A 24282-nucleotide genomic window follows, 5' to 3' on the forward strand; every position below is an offset into this window, starting at 1 on the left:
GGACAGTTGATTAAAGAAAAAGGCAGATTCTGAGAGACATTCAGAGGGGTTCTCTGCCTATCAGGGTAAAGGAGCCAGAGATGCTAATACATCAGCCAAACATCAATCCCCACCACATGTAGACATACCACACAAGGAAGTTCTCTTAGTACTTACCCAATAAGACAATAAGCAGAGAAAAAGAAAAGAAAAAAATACTATGCAATATCTCCTTAATCAGGAATTATATTCTACATAATTGAATTGACTCTTACTCCTTTAGCCATTTCAAAATTTTGTTTCAAACTTCCTAGATATAAAAAAGTCCCATTTCTTAAAAAGCAGAGGTTCATCCAGCTACACCCAGGGAACGAACTCTGGGAGATGACTATGAACTACTACATAGAATTCCCAATCTCTCTATTTTTGTCTGCCTGCAATTTTGATTTCCTTCACAGGCTAATTGTATACTATTTCAAAGTCCGATTCTTTTTATACAGCAAAATAACTGTTTGGGCATGTATACATATATTGTATTTAACTTATGCCTTAACATATTTAACATGTATTGGTCAACCTGCCATCTGGGGGAAAGAGGGAAGAAAAGGAGGGAAAAAGTTGTAACAAAAGGATTTGTAAATTGAAAATTTTACCTATTCATATATCTTGTAAATAAAAAGCTACAATAATAAAAAAAAGCAAAAAAAAAAAAAAAAAGCAGAGGTTCATGAATACTATTTAACTTTTTCCTTAATGACTCAGTTTCATTATTTTTTTCCCCAGTTTTATTGATGTATTTTGTTTTTACATTACATTTACAAATTACCTCAACTTTGTACGGTCTGTTATAACAAAGTAAAACAAAAAAGTAACATTAATACATTCACTTCATCTGAAAGTTTAACATTGTACTGTTTACCTCTCATTTTTAAAAAACAAATTTATTTCTCTTTCTTCTACAGTTTCCCTCATGCACACACCCCCACTTCTCTGCAGGGGGAAAAAAAGATAATTTTTTTTATAACAGAAATGCATTGTCAAGCAAAACAAATCCCCCCCATGGCTGTACACAAAAATACATCTCATTCTGAACCCTAAGCCCATTGCTTGTTACTGTAACTAGTTACTATAATGCAGTAATATCCTAAGAACCTCTTGAGACCTATTAGAATTGCTATAATTTCTGAATTAACATTGTGCTTTGTATAATTTTTTTCTTATCCTTTGCTATCAGTTGACACTTTTAACTGCTTATAAGTGTTATTTTAAATCTAAGAGTTATATAAGTCTCCTAAGGTTCATAATGATTTACTCCTTTGTGGTTTTAGGGAATTTATTTCAGATTAAAAGTTATAAGAGGAAACTAAGTGGCAGAACCTTAAAGTCAGGGAGATCTGAGTTTAAATTCTGCCTCAGAAACTTACTATGTGATCCTAGACAAGTCACTTAATAATCATTGCCTTTAAAAAAAAAAGTTATAAATTCAGTTAGTCCCTTTGATATATAAACTCCCAGTTTATAAAGTTCTTAACTGTGTTAAATTTATATTTCTACTTATGTCTAGTTAATTCCATACCATTTTTGTAGTTGAGGCAAAATTCAGGTTACTGAAAACATCTGGGTAACAAAACAACAGCCAGCCTATATTAAGGGAAATGGAAAAAAGTAAACCTTTTTTTTTTTTGGCAATTTCCCTCAATGCTTTAAGAAATGGGTATTTCTAGTGAAGTAGACCAAATCTTCAACTCTGAGGTGTTTGCAGAGCTGGTGGTTCTCCTTTAATATTTCTGCCACAGCTCAGTCTTATCTTTTCTTTCTCTTTTTGCTGTTTGTCCCTCTTAACTTTCTGTTTGACCCCTTTCCTACTCCTACTACATTTTCAGACTTTATGAATATATATATATATATATATATATGGTTTACTGATAGTTCCTCCTTTTTTTACAAGTTTCTTAGGATATGACAAAGTTTCTCAAATAATGGCTTTGATTGATTCAAGGAGGTGTAACCAGGCCATGTTTGTATTTATTTCTGATTAATTTAATCAATAAATGTTATTACCTAATAAATGTAATTGTTTTTAAATAAGATAAGATAATCAATGAAAATTAACCTTTTCACAGTTATATACCCACCTCATGCTCTCTTCTCACTTCCTTTTTAATATGTTATTTCTACTCTGTTATGGGATTGGGAAATCAGATAATCAAGCTTTGTTGTTAGTTGTATCAAACTTTTTATTCTTGGGAATCACTGCCTTCTAAATGTTTGTGTTGATATGAAATAAAAATTCCCAAGCAATCAGATCCCCAGACCTCATTACTTGGGCCTTGGGATTCCTTCACTTTTCCCATCCTTCTTCCTTTTCTTTCCTTACTTCTCTAGAACTTAAATCCATGAATAGAGTTATTAATATGACCTTTTTAACATTGATTGGAGAAAAAGACAGTGAGCTACAACTAGGGTTGGAGACTCAGGCATCTCTGAGTGTAGTGACAAGTTTCAGAATTTATCAGCAAAGCTTACAAACATGCCACAGCATATTCTTATACACCAGTGGCCTAAAGTAAGAATAAATAGATACTAAGAGCAAGCTTGAATGAAAGACCTGCTGATTTTGCAAAGCATCTTGCTGATTAATGAATAAAATGCATATACCTTAATGCTTTGTCTTTCTGGCATTTCAGGGGCTCTTCTCACTTTTTTTTTTCTTTATGTCTTTTTATGTCTACACCAGATAAGTGAGGCATAACTATGGTTTGTTCTGACATATATTCACTGTGTTTTTGGTACCCATCATTGTGATTGCTACTGATTCATTTCTCGCTTAATAAAATTTTAACTTTACTATATGTTCCTAGTTACTGATACATCACACCAAGTATATTTAATACAAGTGTTCCTTAGTGAAATGTCTCCTTTGAGACAGAAAATTTTTCTAACATTTAGAACTATTCAAAAGGGAAATCAGTTACCTTGGAAAGGAGCATATTGTTCTTCAATTGAGGTATCTAAGCAAAGTCTGGAAGACCATCAGTCAGATATGTTTTAGAGAATTAAATGAAGTCTATTCTAACTGAGATTAGAGATCAACTGTCTGTGTGACAGGCATTTTGAATACAGTGGAGACAAAATTTTATTAGATAATACTGTTTATTGTTCAATGACTGAATGTTCACTTAAGAATGATACAAAGCGTCAGAGACATGCACAGACTGCTTGTCATTTTTTTTAACAACTTTCATGTGTTCCCAGCACAAGAAGGTTTCAGACATCATATTCCAGCAAAAACATATTGCCCCCAAAAGATCCAAACAAAACAAAACAAAAACCCCCAAAGCTTTAAATTATGGCAGCCATTTAGATATTTCTTAATACTTATAAGCAAAGATTTGAAAATAACTATAATGTAAACTTTCTTTAAAAATATTTTGAGTTGCTTGCACAAAAAAAAGCATGGAGGAAGGGTAGAAAGAACAGTGCTTAGTTTGTATAACATATAAATTAAAGCAATGCCAAATGAAGATCCTTCATAAACAATATATATACACATATATGTATGTGTATGTATGTATGTATGTATATATGTGGTAATTATTTATTGTAAAGCTACTGGAAGGGCTCCTTATCTCACCTGCAATTGTAGTTTTTTTTTTCTTTCCTATTAAGAAAGGAAAGAAAACTAACTAGCAAGGAATAAAAAAAAATATATATATATGTATATATATATATATTTATTTATATATAGCCTGTCCCCCCAAGACAACTTTCTCAAAGACCTGTTAACTTTACAGGCATTTGAACAAGAAGGTATAAAATGAGGGGAAAGGAAAGAAGCAAAGGCAATTAAACAGCTAAAGAAAAGGTCCAGAGGAATTTATCTTCATAGGCTAACTTGACACTCTTTCCATTCTGTGTCAAATGCTTTCATTATAGAAAGCTTTTAAAAGAAAGTGCAATTCTAACACCTAACAACAGGGTTGGAGGTGGTTAGGAGGTGGAAACACAGCACAGTAACGATATAACCAATGCCCAAAACAACCAAAAATATTAAAAGAAAAAAAAAAAGGAAAAGGGAAATCAGAGAAAAAAGTAAATGTCACATGTTGCACATGATTTAACAATAAAGTAAACAAATGGAGAATGTTATATTGGCTTGACTAGAGTAAAATCACTTCCGTTGGTCCAATATGACATCTTTAAAACCTTCTACTAACAAAGAGCATGAAAATGCCCCCAAAACAGGTTTGCAGGGGTTTATTTCTGGATGTTGTCTTAATAATTTTGCCCTAGAAAGGTAAATTATCAAGGCCTGTGCTGACTGGATCCCAGACAAAAGAGGCTCCAAGACACTCAAGGATCATTAATTGTTTTGGGGTCACTGCAGAATATGCTCAACTGATGACAGTTTGGTGAAGTAGTTTCACAGAAGAAAGATCACTCATAAACTCTAATTTTAATTTAATTACAATTTGTGGTGTGTGTATCTTATGAAAGTAGGTTATTTTTACAACAGAGATATTTTTATCTCTGGGACTAACTTCCTTTTGCCATTAGTAAAGTTATTTGCCTATCTTAATTCTAATTACTAGGGACAATGAGCCATCTTTAGGAAAGAGCAAGTAGTATTGTACTTTGAGGAGATCTGATTTTCTTCACTATGTTATATTTCTGACATAAAAAATATAAGCAGATGGTGACACATCTGGCATTTGGATTGATGAATTAAATCTCGAGATGAGATGCCTCTAAAGCAGGTCATAATGTCCTAGAGGAGCCCAGGCAGAAATAAGAGCTTCATTTAACCTTCCTACCTCCAAAATCCCTTTTCTCTCTATATAAGAATCAATAGTACTATGTTGCTAGCCAAATAGCTTTTGCAGAAACCTGAGAGCAAAATGGCAACTGTCAATCTCTTTGGGAGTCTAGAGAAAGTTAAGGAACTTTAACACTAATGCTAGATATCCATGTCATCTGCACAACTGCAGATGCCTTTTTCAAAGGCATGCCATGGAACTCTCAGGATTCAAAGCTGAGTATATGGACCAGAACATCCTTGATTCTGTCCTAAGTCTGTGATGCTCAGAGTGGAATCCAAAAGATTCTCACTTTAGGAGACAGACTATATTTGAACACTGTGTTTAGCTGGAAATTTTGCTGCCTCTGCATATTTCCAGGGTTCTTGGGGCTCCATCTGGTAGTTTGTTGAGTGATAAGTTTTGGATGCCTTCAGAAGAAACAAGAAATCTGAGTGCTAGTTGTACAAATGGCATTTCATGGATACACATTAAGACATGAGATTTTGAAAACCTGTGAAAGGCACAGACTACAGGGAAATGGGGGTGAGGAATAAGACTAGAAAGGGCTTTGGGGAAAGGTAGGGACTGACATTTTGAGAAGAAGAAAAGGAAAATTAATGAAATGAGGGACATGCCACTCAAGATGAGAGATACCTGGTAGACCTGCTACACAGAATCTTGCAATGAACCTCATTGATTTCTGCTAAATGCAACATTCCAAAATAGGGGTACTGGTGGGGTAGAGATTTCCAGGGAATTTCCTGGTGGTTATTATTCTTAGGAATGCAAACTGAAAATTACAGCACTTAGCCCAAGTCTAGATAGGATGGGAATTCTGTGCCCTCCTTCTACCTTTCCCTAGAGATGTAGTATCTGTTTGAAAAAAAAAAAAAAAGAAAATGAAAATCACAGCTAATTTTGACACAATTGGATGATTATATTTTCATGCTGTTTCTTGGAAGTAATGTCAGAGTTGGACCTGTCTAAACTCTTGGAGTCTTTTCTATTGGCTGTTAGAGTTCTGCCAGTCCACTTATGGGTCCTCAATATCAAGAAATTCCTGCTTGGGTGGTGCTGCCCCACGGTACCATGCACAGGACCCATCACTCCTCTTGATACAAGCAAAATACTTTGCCTGATGCCCATAAATGATCTTCTCTGTGACCCAGTCCATCCACAGGCACTCATCTGGTGAAGATACATAACATGGGATCATGGGGCATCGAGAAATCTAGGGAGAAAATAAAAACAGGGTCACAAGACAGACTCAGGGGCAAAGTCCAAATTAAGTGAAGAGGATTCTAGAATTTAAAGCTGTTAAAAAAAAAAAAAAAAACCTTATCCAGCCAAGATCTTTCATCCTACAGATCAAGAAAGAGTAACTCAGAGAAATTTAAATGATGTCCAAAGATCACACAGAGAAACTAGATTCACTTGCTATTCTTATCACACTGTTTTTAGATAGTTGCCTATTGAATCCATTTTGTAACCCCAAAAGAGGTAGCTTAGTCCAGTGCTTAAAGCCTGGGGCTGAGTGCTATTGAAGGAGGAGGGAAACTGTTCCTTTTACTGATGTGTTCGCTTTAAGATTATCATTCTGAAACTGTATTCCATTTTGATCTGTGATCCCTTTTGGAGTCTCAGCCCCTCCTGGGAAAGGCATATCCCCCCAGATAAATTATCTTTTGGGGATGTTAAAGCCTTTGATTCAATTAGAAATCCTGGTTAAAAAGAAACCCGTTAAAGTGTTGTTAATTCCAATAGGAGAGCTGGGCTGGATACTGATAAGCATCTAGACTGGGCCCAAGCAGTTTGCTAGGACCCTGCTCGCTGAGAAGGCATTTTCTTCTCACTGCCAGACTCCATTTTCCCAATAGGACTTTGCCACTATAGAAGTGATTTTTATCCAATAATAAACTTTCATTTTTGCCATTAATATTTCAGGATAAGTGAATTCTTTCACTTTGAACCTGTGGGCTGACCAAAAGGTGATTAACAAGTCTCTTACTGCCACTAACCTTATCACCATCGGGAACTGAGGGGATATAAATCTCATCACTATGACTTTGAATTGCAAGATGCTAAATACCTTGGATTTTTGAGCTTCATTCCCCTACTAGTGTGCTTGGAGCACAGGAGTATGGCCTGTCTCCCTTTCCAAAATTTTTTTCCATGTTGGTCACATTGGAAGAATGAAAAAGGTTAAAAAAAATATTGAGCTTTGTGGAGGCTGGCAGTATATAAATAAAAAACACTGTCATTATGATCTAGTTTGAGCTTAGGTGCTTGAAAGTAGATGACAATCATCCTATTTAAAGAGCAATTTGAGACTTTGCAAAGTAGTGAATACTTTCACCACATCAAATATCCAATAAATCATATGAAAGCTGATAATATTCCGAACTGTTATTAAGAATTAAAGTTTTAAATTAGGGACATTAGCACTCTGCCTTTTTGAATCTGAAAGGGCTAAGTTAAGGGGTAATGCACAAGGAAATAAGAAAAGATCTTATGATCTTAACAAGAAAAAGAAGGGTTTGGGAAGCTACAATTCATAAATTTAGTCCCAATGCCCACTGTATTCCACTTATTGTCTGCCTACACTAATTACCATTACTTTTTGTGACTTCACTTTGCCTCCAGTTACATAATGCTAGTATGAGAAAAAAAACCAGAGATCCAAGACTGGAAGAGGCAAAAGATTAATTCCAGGAATCTTCCATATCTGCTAAATAGTTAGGCAATTAATACATTTACTGGAGGGTACTGCAAAAGTCCAGTCTGATGTTCTCAAGTGGGAAAAACTTGATTTAGAAACCAAAACTGAGTTTGGAGGTCAGGTTTTTTTTTTTTTTTTAAGTCAGAACTATACCCAATGATTAGCTATCTTTTAGCTGATTCTGAAAAAGTTTATTTCTCTTGACAATATTTTGAACAGGGAGAGACACTCTAGATCTATATAGGCTACGATTGGAGGGAGCTTGAATGTTGGCAAGGGACTAATAACACTTGGATTTGTAAGAAAAGGTACATGTGCTTATCTTTTTAGCCAAGGTGCAAAAACATCCACAGAATTCCTATTTTTTTCTATCAGATTTCCTTCCAGATGTCTTCCTTTATGAGTTGCAGATCATAGGCCAGTTCTATCTACATCTGCCTATCCAAAGTTACCCATTTGCCTTAAAAGATGACCTGGCAAAGATGATTCTTGGAATACTATAACCACATTATATTCCTTGTGGCCATTATTTGCTACTACCCCTTCATTTTTATCCCATGAAGTCCCCTCCTTCTATAAAACCTGCCCTTAAGAGCAGATTCGCTATATTTAGAAGAGTGATTCCATACAGCATAGATATGCACAGCATATCTAAAAAGGATATACACCTAGGGTATTTTTTAAGGTCAACATTTACTAAGTGAGAAATCATAAAGTATGATATTTTTATTCATCCAACTAAAAAACAAAAACTTAAGCCTAAATTGAAGGAAAAAAAAAAACATCTAAAATTTAAATATACAAATATTACAATTACTGGAGATTTTTTAAAATAAAATTTTTATTTCTGGAGACTGGTTTTCTCCTTATCTCATCCAGGTGAGAAATATAGTGGCCACTCATTTGTCTAATCTCCACTATAATTGGCACAGAAACTATAACTTTCTTTACTGGACCTAAGTGGAATTAGCCCCTTTAATTAGTCCTTGGGTTAATCAGATTTCTCTCCTGCTTTCCCCTCCCAGAAGCTTCGTCATATTAGTGCCCAACTAATGTAACTGGCTTAGCCCTCTCCCCACTGGAAGCTCACTGAAGTTTCTAAGCAACTGATCTACCAGTCTCAGTCTCCCTAGTAGCAGGGATAACAAGTATGAACTATCATGACCAGCAAATTGTTCCTTTTAATCAAACTCTTTTCCTTATGCTAAAATACAGAACAACCTTGTCAACTTTATCTTCTTGGCTAAAAACACTTTTTTTTTTTTTAAACTTAATGCTGTTTCCCTAGCCCAATACTGCCATCAAGGATGGTAATGGAATTTAAGGACTAGTTAGTACCACCTTTAAAATTTAAAATCTAAGTTTTATGCCTTTCTGGCCCATAGCAATCAGACCCCTAAGGTCACATATAATGAGCTGAGGAAATAAGGAGGAAGATAGAAAGCCTAGAGTGTGTCTATGGCATTCAGATTTCAGAGCAACAAAATCATCATTTGTGATTCCTGCACTAAAGGCTAATGGAAGCTCTGGAGGGGAACTCAAGTGGGAACTAAAGGAAGGAAGTAGAACAATAAGTGTGGTTGTAGGAGCCTAGAGTTACCAGGGATTGGGGAAACCAGCTACATCCCAAGAGGGCTCTCAAGCCTTGGTAGCTTTACCAAAAGCAAGAGGGCCTTGGCACATTAAGATGTACACATGCACAGCTGATACCTTTGCCATCAGGTAAGCCTCAGCTCCACAGCACCATGATTAACTTAAAGTTACCATGGAACCTCTGCTCTAATATTAAGAACTGACTAGTAGTAAGTCTTTGAATGACAACAGAAATTATCTGCTTACCTTGCATTCACAGCCCATCTGGTAGCGCTGATTTAGGCTCTTCTTCTGAGTGGTACTCAGGCTATCCCAGGGCTCAATGAAGTCACAGAGAGTAACATGCATTTTGCCATTTCCTTCTGACTTTCCTGAAAAGACCCAAGAAAACAGTAAACTTGTCTTCTTTTATCCCCCATTATTCATTTGGCTTTTTGGCTTACTTAAGAGTAAGAGTTTAGTTTCACTGCTGGGTTTTGTAGGGTGAACAACACATTCTTGATTGCAAACGTTAATTGACCAACAAACCAACAAACATTTAAAGCACCTCTATTCTGTGCAAGGCTCTAAGTAAGCAGCAAATATTGGTCTATCTGAATTGAAATGTAAAGGTGAATAAAAATGATCCTTCTCTCATGGAACTTATAAATATAGGAGAGACAAATGATTTACCCAAATAGCCATATATCAAAGTAGAAAAGAGAAGCAACAATCTGTTATTAAGCATTTACTATAAGACAAGATGTGACGTACTGATGACACAAAACCAGAGTTCACACCTTTATGAAATTTACCTTTTACTAGAGGAGAGAGAATGCAGTAGGAGTTTAGAGGAGGGAGGATCACAAAGGCTTTGAAGTTAATAGCAGATTATTGGATAGAAAATTCTACTGTGATGTTCCTATCTAACTGGACATAGGTGAATTCCAGTAATTTTTTACATTTTGCAGTGGTTTCTTGACTCAGCTTCCTTCTCTCTCTTTTTGCTAAAGACATAAAACCTGTGACATGCAATGTCTTGGATAAGCAGGAGACAAAACAACTATATTCAGTGAATGATGGAATCTGACAAGGCAGGGTGGTCATTTTTAAAACAACTGTATTCATCCTTGTTAAAATGATATCCTGTCAAAATGTTCAAATGTTCATCAACCAGAATCTCTGACAGGCAGACTGAACAGAGAAGCTTTTTTAGAAATGGAAGGATAGTAGTAATCTGAGGAGAAAATGCCACTTTAAAGGGTAAGCACAGCTTGCTTGACAGGATTTTAGCAGACCAAACTTTAATTATCTCAGGAGCAAATTTCATCTGGCAAAGTCACAAATGGAAATATAGTATAGCAAAGCAGTAGTGTAGCCAGTGAAAAGTATGCTGACACCACAACTAAATGAGCTGTGACCAATTACCACAGACAAAAAATCTTGGGGTGCGTGAAGTAAATAAAACCCTTTATGAGTGAAAATTGTTTCAAGCAGTGCGCTCTTAACATTTGGACTTCTCATATTTTGGTTTCTATTTTAATTGCTTGGCTTTCCAGGAATATTTTTATTTCAACTGGTTCCCCACAGTAGTGTTGGGCTCCAAGTGAAGAAATTATTATTATTATATGTTTTTTTTTGCATGTTTGAATATTTTGTGGAATGGGATGGGAGAAAAAACAAGAAAAAGATCTGGTAATTATACACACACACACAGCATAGCATAGTGTTTAAGAACCCTGAATTTGGAATTAGGAAAACATAAGTTCAAATCCTACTTCCAACACCCTTACAAGTTGTGGGACCCTGCACAAGTCACTTACGCTCTCTAAATGTCAATTTCTTCTATAAAATGGGATTAGTAATAGCACCTAGCAGAGTTATTGTGAGGATCAAATGAGATAACAGGTATACAGTGCTTTGCAAATTTTAAAGTATATAAAAAAGAGCTATTATATGTTAAAAAGATATAAGATTTTATATCTTCTACCTGGCTCAGTAATTTCTTTTTAAAAAAGGATCAAAAAAGAGCTGGAAGAAACAGAAGTGATGAATTATACATAACATAATCTGCTTATCTTTGGTTTTACAATCCCTTTCTTTTTTCAAATCTCAGCTCTTACCCAATATAAAGGGTCATTCATCTATGTTGTCATTGGTTTGAGAACTCTAAAACCCTTATTTGACTTAGACTCTTAGATAATTCCATGATTATCTATAGAGGGCTGAAACTATTAAGTAAATGCACTGAGGTCAGGACTGCCAAGCATTTGAGGCTAACTACTGATTGGACAATACTCTATGGGCATATGCTTGGAAAATGGTCCTTCCCACTATCTTGTGCTGGCTCAATGATTGGTGTATACAGAGGATTATAGGAGGGACTAGGAGGTGGAGTAAGACAAGCCAGGGTCACTCTTGGGGGTAGACAAGGGAGAAGGCGGTGGTGGAGATTCTGCTTCTATCCTGTTCAATCCTGCATCTAAAGACTGAGAATAAAGACTAAGGACTTTTGCTTATCCTGACTCCGCCTGATTCTGGGGTGCCTGGGTGCTAGCGCAGTTGTCACAATTATCCATGATGGATCTTGCTATACATTATTTTGCCATAAGTTATCATTTTAGTAAATGTCAGGAGCAAGATATGAATTTCAGACTTCTGAGCTCCAAGTTTAACATTTTGTCTAGTACAATGATTCAAGTGAAAGCGATAACTAAAAATATTTCTATAAATCCAGCCAATTCTTATGTGGGAGCTGATTTTTCCAATTAATACTTCTCTCAAGTAGGACAAGCAGGAGTTCCTGTAGCACTTTCAGGTAGTACTCATTTTATACTGGCTTAAATTGCTTTTAATCTCTATGCATTAAAACAAAACAACCCCCCCCCCCAAAAAAAAAACAAAAAAACAAACAAACAAAAAAAAACCTTCTCCCAGTCTAAAATACAGGTTACTGGAGATCAAGGACTGAGTTCTATATCCTTGATTCCCTTCATTTCCTAACACAGCATCTATATACAGAGCACATTTGTTGATAGTGATGATGAACCTTATTTCTCATTTATTCATTCAAAAGAAAGTATTGAGTCTGTTAAGTACAAGGCCCTTTGGAGATAGTAAATGAAAAAGACCCAGTTATTATTGCCCTCAAGAAGTATAAAACTCCATAGGAAAATAACCTGCACACAGACATTTACCTTCTAATCCAAATAAGGATGACAAAGTACCATGGGTCAGTCATCTCCAAAGTAAAGGTTGAGTCCTGATCTCAAGAGGGTGAGTGATTAATTTACCACCGACATATAATCCTGAAGGTTAACTGCCACAAAACTAAAATCATCCTTATCCTCCACACTCCATCATTCTTTCTCTTCCCTTCATTGTACAAACTCCCAATCTCCCTTCTTCTGAATTGAGGTCTGGTCTTCAAGGCAGAGCAATTATGCAGGTGGCAGTGGGCAAGTTCTAATCTCATTTACCTTTCCAGCCTATCTATCTCATTCCCATATTCCCTCATGACTTTGGCAGGCATCCCCTGCAAGAGAGGCTCTGTGATAGTGTTAGTGGCTATGAAAACTGAGAATGTGGTTCAAAACATAAATTTTAACCTCTTTTTGGGGAGTTTGCTTTTTCTTTCTCTTGGTTTTTCCCATTTTCTTTTGATTCTTCTGTCAAAACATAACTAATATGGAAATAAGTTTAAGATGATTGTACATATATAACCTATCAGATTGCTTGCTGTCTTGGGGAGGAGGGAAGCAAGAGAGGAAGGGAGGAAGAAAAATACTGGAAAAAATATTACAAAAATGAATGTTGAAAACTATCTTTATATGTAATTGGTAAAACAAAATGCTATTGAGAAAAAAATTTTAAAAATTAATTGTAATATCTATCAAAGTTTAAAATCTCTCTAGGTTGGATTGACTATATATTAACTAAAGCAGATTTAAGATTCCATTGTGACATCATACTGGATACCTTTCACTAAAGAAAGGAGAGAGCATTCTGAGGTTTCCTGGTTCTTCATTCAAATTATATCCCCTAACTGTGGGTATCATGCCATGGCTTTCAACTAAGTCCTCTTCTATTCCTTTTCTACACTCCAATTCCAGCCCCAGTCTTTTTTATGAGCTTCAATCATTCATCATGAATTGCCGATTAGATATTTCAAAATGGATGCCCTGGAGAGAGATCTCTCAACATGTCTGAAACAGAGTTCATTATCTTTCTCTCATCACATCCTTTGTCACTTCCTCACTCTTGTCAAAGGCACTACCATTCTTTCTGTGTTAAGCAGGTTTATAATTTCAATATTATTGATTCCTCACTCTTCCTTCACCTTCACCTAACAAATCAAAACACTTGCCAAATCTTGCTGTTTCTATCTTCCTAACATCTCTAGCATCTGACCTCTTTCTCCAACTTAGTTCAGGACCTCATTGTCTCTCCTCTATATTATTGCAGTAAATTCCTTTTTTTTTTTAAACTCTCTCCACTCCCAGTCCATCTTATCACTATGAGATTGATTCTCCTAAAGAGCAGATCTGACTTGTCTCTTCTTTACTCATTCAACTCCAGTGGTTCCCAGGATTAAATTATTAATTTTAATATTAATTAAATATAAATATACCTGTTTGGTTATTAAAGCCCTATATAACCTGGCTTCATTTTTTCCTGCCTGGCTATTTAACAGTCTCATTCCTATACTGTCCAAGCCTGCCTCTCACCCAAGTTCATGGGTCCTCTGAAATCTATCTGCAGACTTCTCTGGATATCCAAGTTTAAAATCCCTGGTATATAAAAGATACTGAAAGACAAAGACAAAAAGTATTGATTTCTCTCATATGTATTTTTGTTTGATTATTTAAAAAAAATCATAGAATTTTGAAGATGCAAGGAACCTTACAGATAATTAAGTCCAACTCATTTTAGAAATCCAATCCATAAGGGCTTTATTTATTAAGGACTTGTTGAGTGAAAGTAACTGTTAGAATACAATGACAAAACAAAATACAGGACCTGTCCTCAAGGAGACCACTTTCTACTTAGGGGAAACAACATATAATCAGAAAAATACATAGATAACAATTTGAGGAGGAAGGCAAGAACACTGATAAATAGGGGGACAGGAAAGGTTTCCCATAGCATGTCATATGAGCTGTAGGGTTCCTTTCTTCAAGATCCAGTTCAAGCACCACCATCTACAGGAAGGCTTTTCTGATCTCACAACTTTCAGTCCCCTCCCTCTCAGCCTATCTTGTATATGACTTCTTCCTATTTATTCTCTTAATATTTATGTGGCAAAGAGAGGCATATAGTCTAGAATAAAGATAGTGAGCATTGCAGTAGAAAGATCTAGGTTCAAGTTTGCCTCTTTTACATAACAGCTATGTGACCTTGGACAAGTCATATAAGCTCTCTATGTTCTAGCCAATCCTCTAAAATTGTATGGAAGGTGTTGATCTGCTTAATAAAGGTAGTTTTCTTTAATTCAATAGAATCACAGGTCTAGCTCTAAATTTATTCTGTATATACTTCTCTATATACTGAGTATCTCCCCAGATAGTGTAAGCTTCCTGTGATTAGGAATCATTTTCTTCATTGTATTTGTATCCATGGTTCCTCATACAATATCTGCAACAGGTGCTTAACAACTATTTATTGATTGAAAATAAGTAATGTGCAGTGAGTCTTGAAAGGTGCACTGCAGCCATTCTTTGAAGGGCTTTAAATGTCAAACTGACATTATTCTAGTAGTATTGGGATTCTGAATTGGGAGACTTGGTCAGGAGTATGTTTTAGGGAGAATACATTGCCAAAAAGATGGTTTGCAGAAAGGAAGAAACTGGAAGCTAAAGAGTCCAATTAGAGGATTGTTGCAACAGCCTTCATTCTTGTCCTTCATTCTTGAAGAGAACCAAAATAACATCACTATTTTAGGGGTCAAAGTACAGTAATCTAACTGTGGGTGATTAGACCAATAGGAGGTAGGGAATAATCCATTTGGAATAAAGATTTCTTGAATTTGTGCATCTCATGTTTATTTTGAGTAGTGCAATTCCTTTGGAAATAGTGTATTTTAGAAATAACTGATGAATAACAACATCTAAGATTCTTTCTGTGTCAGGTCATGTGTTCTAAACTGGGGACTATATGTATACACAAAAAATAATTACTTTGAAGAGTCTGGGCCACAATTGAAATCTCAACAAGTAACTCATTGTTTTTAAAGTATCTCATTATTGGTCAATTTGTTGCATATAACATAACCAAACTTGTGACATAAAGGGCAAATGAGATATGCTGGAGTAGAATCCAGTTTTCTTAATATCTGAGCCCTGTGACTACTGAAATGTTTTACTTTTATATAAGAAATACCCTGTTTTTGTATGACTATAATAGGAGATCAACTGTCAGTGTACTGAGTATCATTAATTCTTTTGCAGAGATTTTCCCTGTTTGGTTATAACTCAGGAACTTTAGGGTACTTTAACACTGAACCTCTATGTAATGTGTCAGCTTCTGCCTTAAGCCAGGAATGTCTTGCTGGTCTCTATTTGTTGAAGATAAGGTTCTCCACTGTTGTGCTGTTTTGAATAAAATGTTGATGGTTGTTAAATACAATGTTTCATACAGAAAATGGTGCTTGAGTTTCATCATAAAGGAAGAAAAAGGCTCTATAAGTAAGAGGTAAGGAAGGAGTACATCCCAGGCATGGGGGACACCTGGTACAAGGGCAGAGATAGAAAATGGAGGATGATGTGTGAGGAACAGAGAAAAAGCCAGTTTGGCTGGGTCACAGACTACAATCTCTTGATGTTTATGACACAAAACAAATGCTTAATAAATGCTTATTTCCATATTTCTTTTCTACTCAAGACCACTACCCATCTCTTCATTGCTTTATTTCTTTACAGACTGTAGTATTCCATGTTTTAAAGTTAAAAAGCATTACTAAAAGAATGTTGATGTAAAAAAAAAAAAGGATATTTATTCAAACAAGAAGTTTGGGTCTTTTTTAGAGAATGTTAACCAGATAACGATAACCAATACTTCTGTAGCTCACATTTACATGTCAAGGGTGACATTCAGATCCGAGATCTTTCCAGAAGCCAAGTGCAGGTTCCTTTTACACTATGCCACATTGTCACTCTTAGGAATTTCAAGTACCATTTTGACTATACACTTAGAATCATTTATATGAACTCTGAATTGTCCATAATGCAATTCTTGATATTTCAGAGTATTGCTCATTTCCCCTGTGAATAAGCTGTAGAAAACATACACACACACACACACACAGTATGGCTACAGAATGAGATAAAAAGCAGTTTGCTGCTACAAAAGCAGGGACAAAAGGATCAAGAGACCAAGAAAAGATGAAATCTCTGAATCATCCAACTAGGTTCAAGGGTCAAGATTAATGTGAAAAGTTCAGTGCCTTGAGAAGCAGAAAATTAGGAAAGTTTAGAAACTTTAGAATTAAAAAAAAATGCTATAGGCAGGCAGAATTCCAACAGTTCTAAGAAAGAGCATGACCCATAGTTTAGGATATTATACTTTACCAGAGCTTAATGAGTTTAATCTGAGGCCTTTTCTCATTAGCATCTGCTCCCCCTAGCAACCTGACCAATTTAGGCCAAGCCTAGGATTTTTTCCCATCATTCACAGCCTTTTTTTTTAAACAACAAAAGATTTAGATACCCCTCACTTGTACTAGTTATCTAGTTCTGATCTACAAGGAGATACATAAATTTAAACACAGGACCAGTTGAAAACCATTTCCAAAATTCTGTAGGAAAGAAGTTTCTGGGAGTTCATTATTACTATTTGACTTTTATCTGATCATTCAATAGAGGTATGAGAGATTTGGAGTTGGGAATCATAGTAGGTAATCAGAGATTATGCTGGAAGGGGTCTCAGAGGTAGCTAGTTCAACTCCCTCATTTTATTAGATGAGGAAAACGAGGCTGGATGTGTCTTGTCCAAGGTTACTAGGTTGCAAGTACTACTCTATTGAAGGCTGCTTGTCTCTGATTTCAGAGCTAATGTATTTTGCATTATTCCAGGTAAATAAGAAATGAGAGGAAAGAAGGAAAGAACGCATAAATAATGAAGAAGACAGGGTTAAGTGAGAATAATGAATGTGAAATATTTCAAAAACTATATAAGATGTAGTTATAATTGTTTAAAAAAAAGGATCTGAGGGGTAAAAGAGACACTTCTACTGTCAAATCCTCAATGACTACAACTTATGCCACATGCAGTTTTTTCTAATTAGTCTCATTTTCTCAGCTGTCAACACCAGCAGTTTGTTTTTTTTTAAGATTTTTAAAAAATCATCTTCACAGACTTTAGAAGCCTAAAAGCTTGCCCATATTTAGTGGGTGTCTCCTTTTTTATATTAACTTACTTTTAAATTTGGTTATGTTTTCAGATATAGACCAATTTCTTTCATATGCCTTTTGTCAAAAATGGAACAATGAGTATAGGAGCAGGAGAATCCAGATGGGGATGGAGTCTTGAAAATGAATTTTGAGAGCTCCCATCTGGGATATATAGTAAGGCAGCAATTTAGGCATATATTGTGTTGAGAAACTATGTTGTGCCTGTAAGATTTGAGTATTTTCAGAGATAAAATACTTTAATCCTAAAAAGAATTACTGGGTCAAAGAACAAATAGAAACAATAAATAATTTCATCAAGGAAAATGACAGTAATGAGAAAACATACCAAATCTTTTAGGATACAAAAAAATCCTTCCACACACCTGCACCAGCAAAACCCACCAGACTGTACAATGATCAAGAAATAAAACAGGAGGAGGGGATTCTGGGAAGATAGAATAGGTCAGAAGATTTTCAGCTCTCTAAATTTCCTCTACAGTAAAGACAGACATAGCCTCAGAAGGACTATTGAACTTTGGAAATAAACAAAATTCAAACTAAAGTAGTTGTTCTCCTAAGAGAATAAAAAGACCCAAGGAAAGACCTAATCTCTTGGGTCAGAGGTTCAAGGTACAAACACCTCTAAGTCAATTCTGCTGAATCAATAAATAACAAAAGCTTGGGGCAGCTGAAGTTGGAAGGCAGCCTCAGCCTTAGAAATTTTTATCTCCCTGAGAGTGTGGGGGGTCTGACTACTGAAGAAGTGGGACAAGATTGAAGGGGCTGTGACTTAGGAGTGGAGATGAGAGCCCCAGGTTGAGGCCCCCCAAATGACAGTAAGATGGACCTGAGGATTGGGCCATTATTCCTCATATCTCAGAACTAGAACTCAATCACACTAATAGCTGCTAAAAAACAAAACAACAACAGAAAAAATGAGCAAGCAAAGGAGAAAGAACCCAATCATAGCTACTATGGGGATAGAGGAGATATCAGGTTTCATATTCAGAGGAAGATAATGGCACTTTAAAAAAGCCACTTCTTCTTCAATGAGAAAACTTCAAATGTTCCCAAAACCAAAAAAAGATTTTTTAGAATTTAAAAAGGACTTTAAAAATCAAGAATTTAAGAAAAAATGAGAAAAAATATAAAAGCAATCCAAGGAAATCAAGAAAATTATCATTCTTTGAAAACTATAGCTGTGCAAAGGGAAACTGATGACATCTAAGACAAAAAATAAAACAAAATTAAAAGAATGAAAAAATAGGAGAATGTGAAACATATCAGAAAAACAACTGATCTAGAGAACAGATCAAGATTATATGAATAGTCAGACTACCTGAAAATTATCATTTAAAAAAAGAATCTTGATACAATATTATAAGAAATTATCAAGGAAAATTGCCCTTAAGTTCTAGAACAAGAAGGTAAAGTGGAAATAGGAAAAAAAAAAAAAAATCCACCAACCACCATCTGAAGAGATCCCAGGAGGAAAACTCACAAGAATATCAGTCAAGTTTCAAAGTTCTGAGGTCATAGAGAAAATATTGGAAGCAAAAAGACAAAAAAAATAAAAAAATAAATATTGTAGAGCTATAATAAGGATTATACAAAACCTAAAAAGTAATATGTTGGTCTTGGAATACTACATTCCAAAGAACAAAAGTGCTGGGGTTATAACTAAGAGTTAGGGTTAGGGTTACCATTGCTTCTGGAAAAGGTGTGTCACTGACAAGTCTATGGTTCCTGGGTAATCAGATCTGTAAACTTATAGAAGTTTACACATGGAAATGGATAAATGGTAACTGAGAACTATGGCAGAGGCTTTTGGAGAGTATTTCAATTCAATTCCATAAGTGAATAAATATTTATTGAGTTTCTGCTGAATGCTAAGGAAAACCCAAAGATAAATAAAAACTCAACTCACATTCATAGGTTCACAAAACATTTTCTTTTCAGCAATTCTAAAAGAGGTGAAGTGCCTTAGACAGTGGCAGAGCTGGGACCTATCCTAGTACTCCAGGCCCTTTCTGTTCAGCCCTAAAAATCTTTGAATGGGCCCTCCTGACCAGAAGGAATTTACAAGATACTGGGGGCGATAAGAACTGGAGGCAAAAGGCCATTAAAAAGAAGTGCTAATGAGATTACAAAGTTTATAGATCTGGCAACTGTTTAAGAAATCTCTTTTAGAAGTCTTTGTTTTTGAAGTGAATCGTGACTAATGAAGGTCTCCCATAAAAAAATGGGATGGACTTCCTTCTTTCTCTAATTATCTATAATCTATCTGATCAAATGTCCCCATTAAGATCCTTTTAAGTTCCAGGATTCAAACTTTTGTCAGAAAGACAAAACTCTGACAATTACTACCCATAAGTTCCTAAAAGGAAGAAGCTTTTTCCCTGTTTATTTTGGCTTTCCCATGATGCTTTGCAAGTGAAAGACTCCCTACTGCTTATTGCACTGTAACAAAATTCATCTCTCTAAGCATTAGTTTCATCATATATCAAATACAAATATCAACTGAATTGTTGTGAGGATTAAATGAGAAAACCAAATGTTGCACAAATACATAACTATTGTGTAACATAAACTTAACTACTTTTATTATTGCCAAAGACTAGAAATTTTGTTTCTCAAATCATTCTGCCCCGTTGTTTTTACTGTAAAGCAGTATCTTAAAAAACCACTAGAGGGGAGTACAAGACGTAAAAATAATGGCAAAAGTTTTCGTTTTCATGTAAAAAGTACTGTCAAAAAAAGTAAAGTGAAAGAGATCCTTGTGTTAACTTAATAAAAATAAATTTACTTAATATATTATTTAATAAATAAAAATGATAAAAATTAAAAATTGAATGAAGGAAAACTTCTGTGATGAGAAACTTAAGGAAGTAAAGGTAAAAAGTTAAAATGACCCCAAGAAATTGGGGGGAGGGGGAAGAGAGAGGTGAGAAGGGGCTTCGTACCACACTTAATCTGCTTTTACATTCTGATACATGCAATTTTTCTCATCTGCAAGTACCTCCCTCTTCCGAGAACAGATAGGTTTTTTTCCGTGTGTGTGTGTGTGTGTGTGTGTGTGTGTGTTTGCCATTTGCCTTGTACTCCTAGTGTTTAGCAGTGTTTGACATATGGTAAATCTTGTGGAACTGATTTCTTCCACTTGTCCAAATGCTACTCCTTTTTAAGGGTTCAATTAAAGACATTTCCTCCATTAAGTTTTTTGATTGCTCTAGCCACAACATTCTCTTATCTGATGCTCTACATTTATTACCTGTATATATATATATGTACATTAATATTATGTATTAACTTATGTATGATACATACATATTTTAGAGGCAGACTAATTCAATAAAAAGAACTATAGGCTTAAACTAAGGGAAACTGGCTTCAAATCTTACTTCTTATACTTATAAGCTAGGTAACCTTGAGCAAGATCAGAAGACCATGGCTTTAAAACTGTAAGAGAATACAGAAGTCATTGAATCCAAACCCTTCATTTTACAGATGACGAAACTGAGGTACAGAGAAATTAAGTGATTTGTCTAGAATCAGAGATGTGGTAGTTTTCTAAGGCAGGATATGAAACTGCCTTCCAAGATTCTAACCTTATCCACTATCCAGGGGTCCTCAAACTTTTTAAATAGGGGGTCAATTCACTGTCCCTCAGACTGTTGGAGGGCTGGACTATAGTAAAAACAAAAACTTTGTTTTGTGGGCCTTTAAATAAAGAAATTTCATAGCCCTGGGTGAGGGGAATAATCGTCCTCAGCTGCCACATCTGGCCCGCAGGCCATAGTTTGAGGATCCCTGCATTATACCATGCTGGTCCCTTTACCTATAAAAAGGGAAAATTTAATTGTTTTAGCTGCCTTGAAGAATACTGTAAGGAAACTGCTTCATAAATTCCCCATTCCATCTTCTGCCTCTATATTTGAAATTACTCAGTCTTCACCTCTATCTTTGAGAATCTTTATCTTTAAGATTCAACTGCAATTCTGTCTCCTGGGAAGTATTTCCTAAATCCTCCCCTTCTCTCCTACTCTAATTTTTAGAGGTTTATTCCTTCACAAATACTCTTAGAATTTTTCAATCATTACTTTGCCTTCTCTTTGTTATTCTTAGTGATGTTCCAGTTAAATGTTCCCACTAGAATGTACGGCAGGTATTACTTTCATCTTTTTATCTCCAATGCCTAACATAGTTCCTGTTACAGTAAGATTTAGAAAGTAAGAAAACAATCATTTATTAAGTATCTATCATATGTTAAGTACTATGTTAAGCATTTATAATATTTCATTTGGTCCTTCACAACAATCCTGGGTAAGTGCTATTATTAGCCCTACTTTTGTTTATATAACAAAATACAATGGAAATAATAAAAAATAAATAATGGTTTGTAAAAGACCTTATCTTATTTTGATATTTGACAACTTGCTGTCTTGTATTTTTCTGCATCCATTCCAAGTATATAGAAAGAATACTGGCTCTGAGGACCTGGATTTGAATTCCACCCTTCTTGTTTATTTGTCTGTGAACTTGGAGAAGCCACTGAACTTTCTATAGCCCAAGTTATCTCATATGTAAAGTAAATATCTTGGACTTGGTGACCTCAGAATTAAGTTGCCTTCTGTCTCTAGATCATTGACGCTTTGAAATATGAAACATTAGAGTTGAGTCAGCCCAAAGTCTATTCCATGATATGTACCAGTCTCTAACTAATGGCCTCACATACCTGCAAAAAGATAATCCTTTTTTCCTCCAGTGTCCAATGAGACTCCACATACTGCTGAGGATGGAGCAGTATAAATAAACTCGATGTCCTTATCAGGTCCTTTAAACATCTGAAGGAAAAAAAAAAGAATGAAAAAAAAAGTGAATCTTTGAAAGGGACTGCCCAGTTGCCCAGTTCTCCTTTTAAAGAAACTCATCAGAGACTTCTAAATCCATTTATCATGGAATAGCCTAATATTCTCTAACTTGCTCTTTCATCACAACTGGTATTTTAAGAAAATTATATTAAAAAGAAATACAATTTATAAAATAAGGCTATAAAAATCAAGGAGTGAACATTACCAAGAAATATAATGGATTTACTTGGAGGTTTTAAGAATTTCTGGTAGATGTGAAGTATGTGTTTATGGACAATTAATTAGCTAGTATTTGGGTAAGGCAGATAAACCTAAAAAAGAAAAAGAATATAGATGATTGAATAAAGTTAGAAACAAAAATATCTCTGAAATGATCATTTAACAAATGGGAAAATAATAATAGTAATAGCTAGCTTTAAAATGGTGTTTTAAGGTTTGCAAAAAAACTTTACATTATGTATTTCATTTTATCCTTACATTATTATTCTCATTTTAAAGATTAAGATAAATCAAAAAAGTTACATAATTTTATTATACATTTGAAAGGAATATATGCATTGTAAGTCTGCAATTCCATGTACAATCATCTTTTTTATTCTACTATGTTATGGAAATGCTTGTTTTATTCCATAAATATAAATTAATGTAAAAAAAAGTGAAAAAATACAGAGAAAAAAATTTTTAAAAGAGAGAAGTTGAAGATGAGAAAACTGAGATTAACTCTGCTCGAGGTCTCAGCTAGTAAGTAATCCTATCTGGGGTAGCATTCAAACTCAGGTGTTGCTTCTGACACCAAGTCCATACAACTGCTTCAAATAGTATTTGATGTATAAAAACTTTAAGGCAAAGGAATAGCTAGGAATGTTGGGACTGAGCAAGGAGCCTTATCTGAGGGATGTGACGACCAGGAGGAAGAAGCATACATCACAAGCTATCTATCCTACTTAAGGACTGAGTGGGTAATACTGAGAAGATGGGGAAGAGAGAAGAAAGGCTAAGAGGAACTGGGGATATGGTTGATGGTGGAGAGGAAGCCCACTCAGGGCCAATGCCCTCAGCCCTCTAGGAATTTAGGGGCCCATAGATTTAGATGCCATCCATGGTTACCCTGTTCTACTTACAGCTTTAATTTATGCCATGTTTCAGGGATACAGCTACAGTTTAAAATGAGGTACACCTGTACAAAATGAACAGATCCTTTTTTTTTTTTTTTTTTGTAGTCAGAGGTTCTGCTGCAAAAATAACCATGTTGCCAAGCACTGAATCATAACAAAAGGAAGGGATGCAAATTCTGTTCAAGTCGTTCCGTGGCACAAGGATGCTGGAGTAGGGGGTAGACTGAGGCAGAAAGAATCAGAGAGATTATCCTGGAGTTGTCCAAGAGATGAACTCTATGTGGAACATTTCTAAAACCTTCATATAACTATCAGAGCTGTATTGTACAGATACAGGACTGAAACCATCATTGGGATCTATATTAATTATTATATCATTATTTATGAGCTAAAATTATTATGATTTCCCCTCCCCCCCATACTCTTAGGCAGGCAGTTAGGTAGCAGTTGATGAAAGTTGAACCTGGAGTCGGAAAGAATTTAAATTTGGCCTCAGGCACTAGCTGTGTAACCCTAGACAAGTCCTTTTACTCATTTGCCTCAGTTTCCTCATCTGTAATATGAAGATTGTAGCATGTATATCCCAAGGCTGACATGAGGATCAAATAATTGTAAAGCACTTCAGCACAGTGCCTGGCATATAGTAAACATTATATAAATTTTAGCTATTATTATTTATTATATTTGTTTTTGTTCAGTCATTGCAGATTCTTCCTGACCCCATTTAGGGTTTCTTGGCAAGAATACTGGAATGGTTTGCCATTTCCTTCTAACCATGTCAGCACTAATTCTAAATTGGCAATAGATAACACTATATAATCAGAATCACAGCATCTCAGA

General features: G+C 35.2%; 1 protein-coding gene across 1 annotated transcript in view; it reads right to left on the reverse strand.

Annotated features, from left to right (window-relative positions):
• Positions 1 to 3113: 3113 nt before the first annotated feature.
• TIMP2 (TIMP metallopeptidase inhibitor 2) overlaps positions 3114 to 24282 on the reverse strand; it is a 94527-nt gene continuing 73358 nt past the window's right edge. Inside the window, exons 3-5 of the mRNA XM_031965580.1 lie at positions 22192 to 22300; positions 9337 to 9461; positions 3114 to 6009 (exon numbers count right to left, since the gene is read on the reverse strand). Of these exons, the coding sequence (XP_031821440.1) occupies positions 5812 to 6009; positions 9337 to 9461; positions 22192 to 22300 (432 nt within the window). The 3' untranslated portion in view covers positions 3114 to 5811. The remainder of the gene's footprint in view (positions 6010 to 9336; positions 9462 to 22191; positions 22301 to 24282) is intronic.

This window comes from Sarcophilus harrisii, chromosome 4 (genome assembly GCF_902635505.1).
Source record: "Sarcophilus harrisii chromosome 4, mSarHar1.11, whole genome shotgun sequence".
In the NCBI taxonomy this organism is placed as follows: Eukaryota; Metazoa; Chordata; class Mammalia; order Dasyuromorphia; family Dasyuridae; genus Sarcophilus; species Sarcophilus harrisii.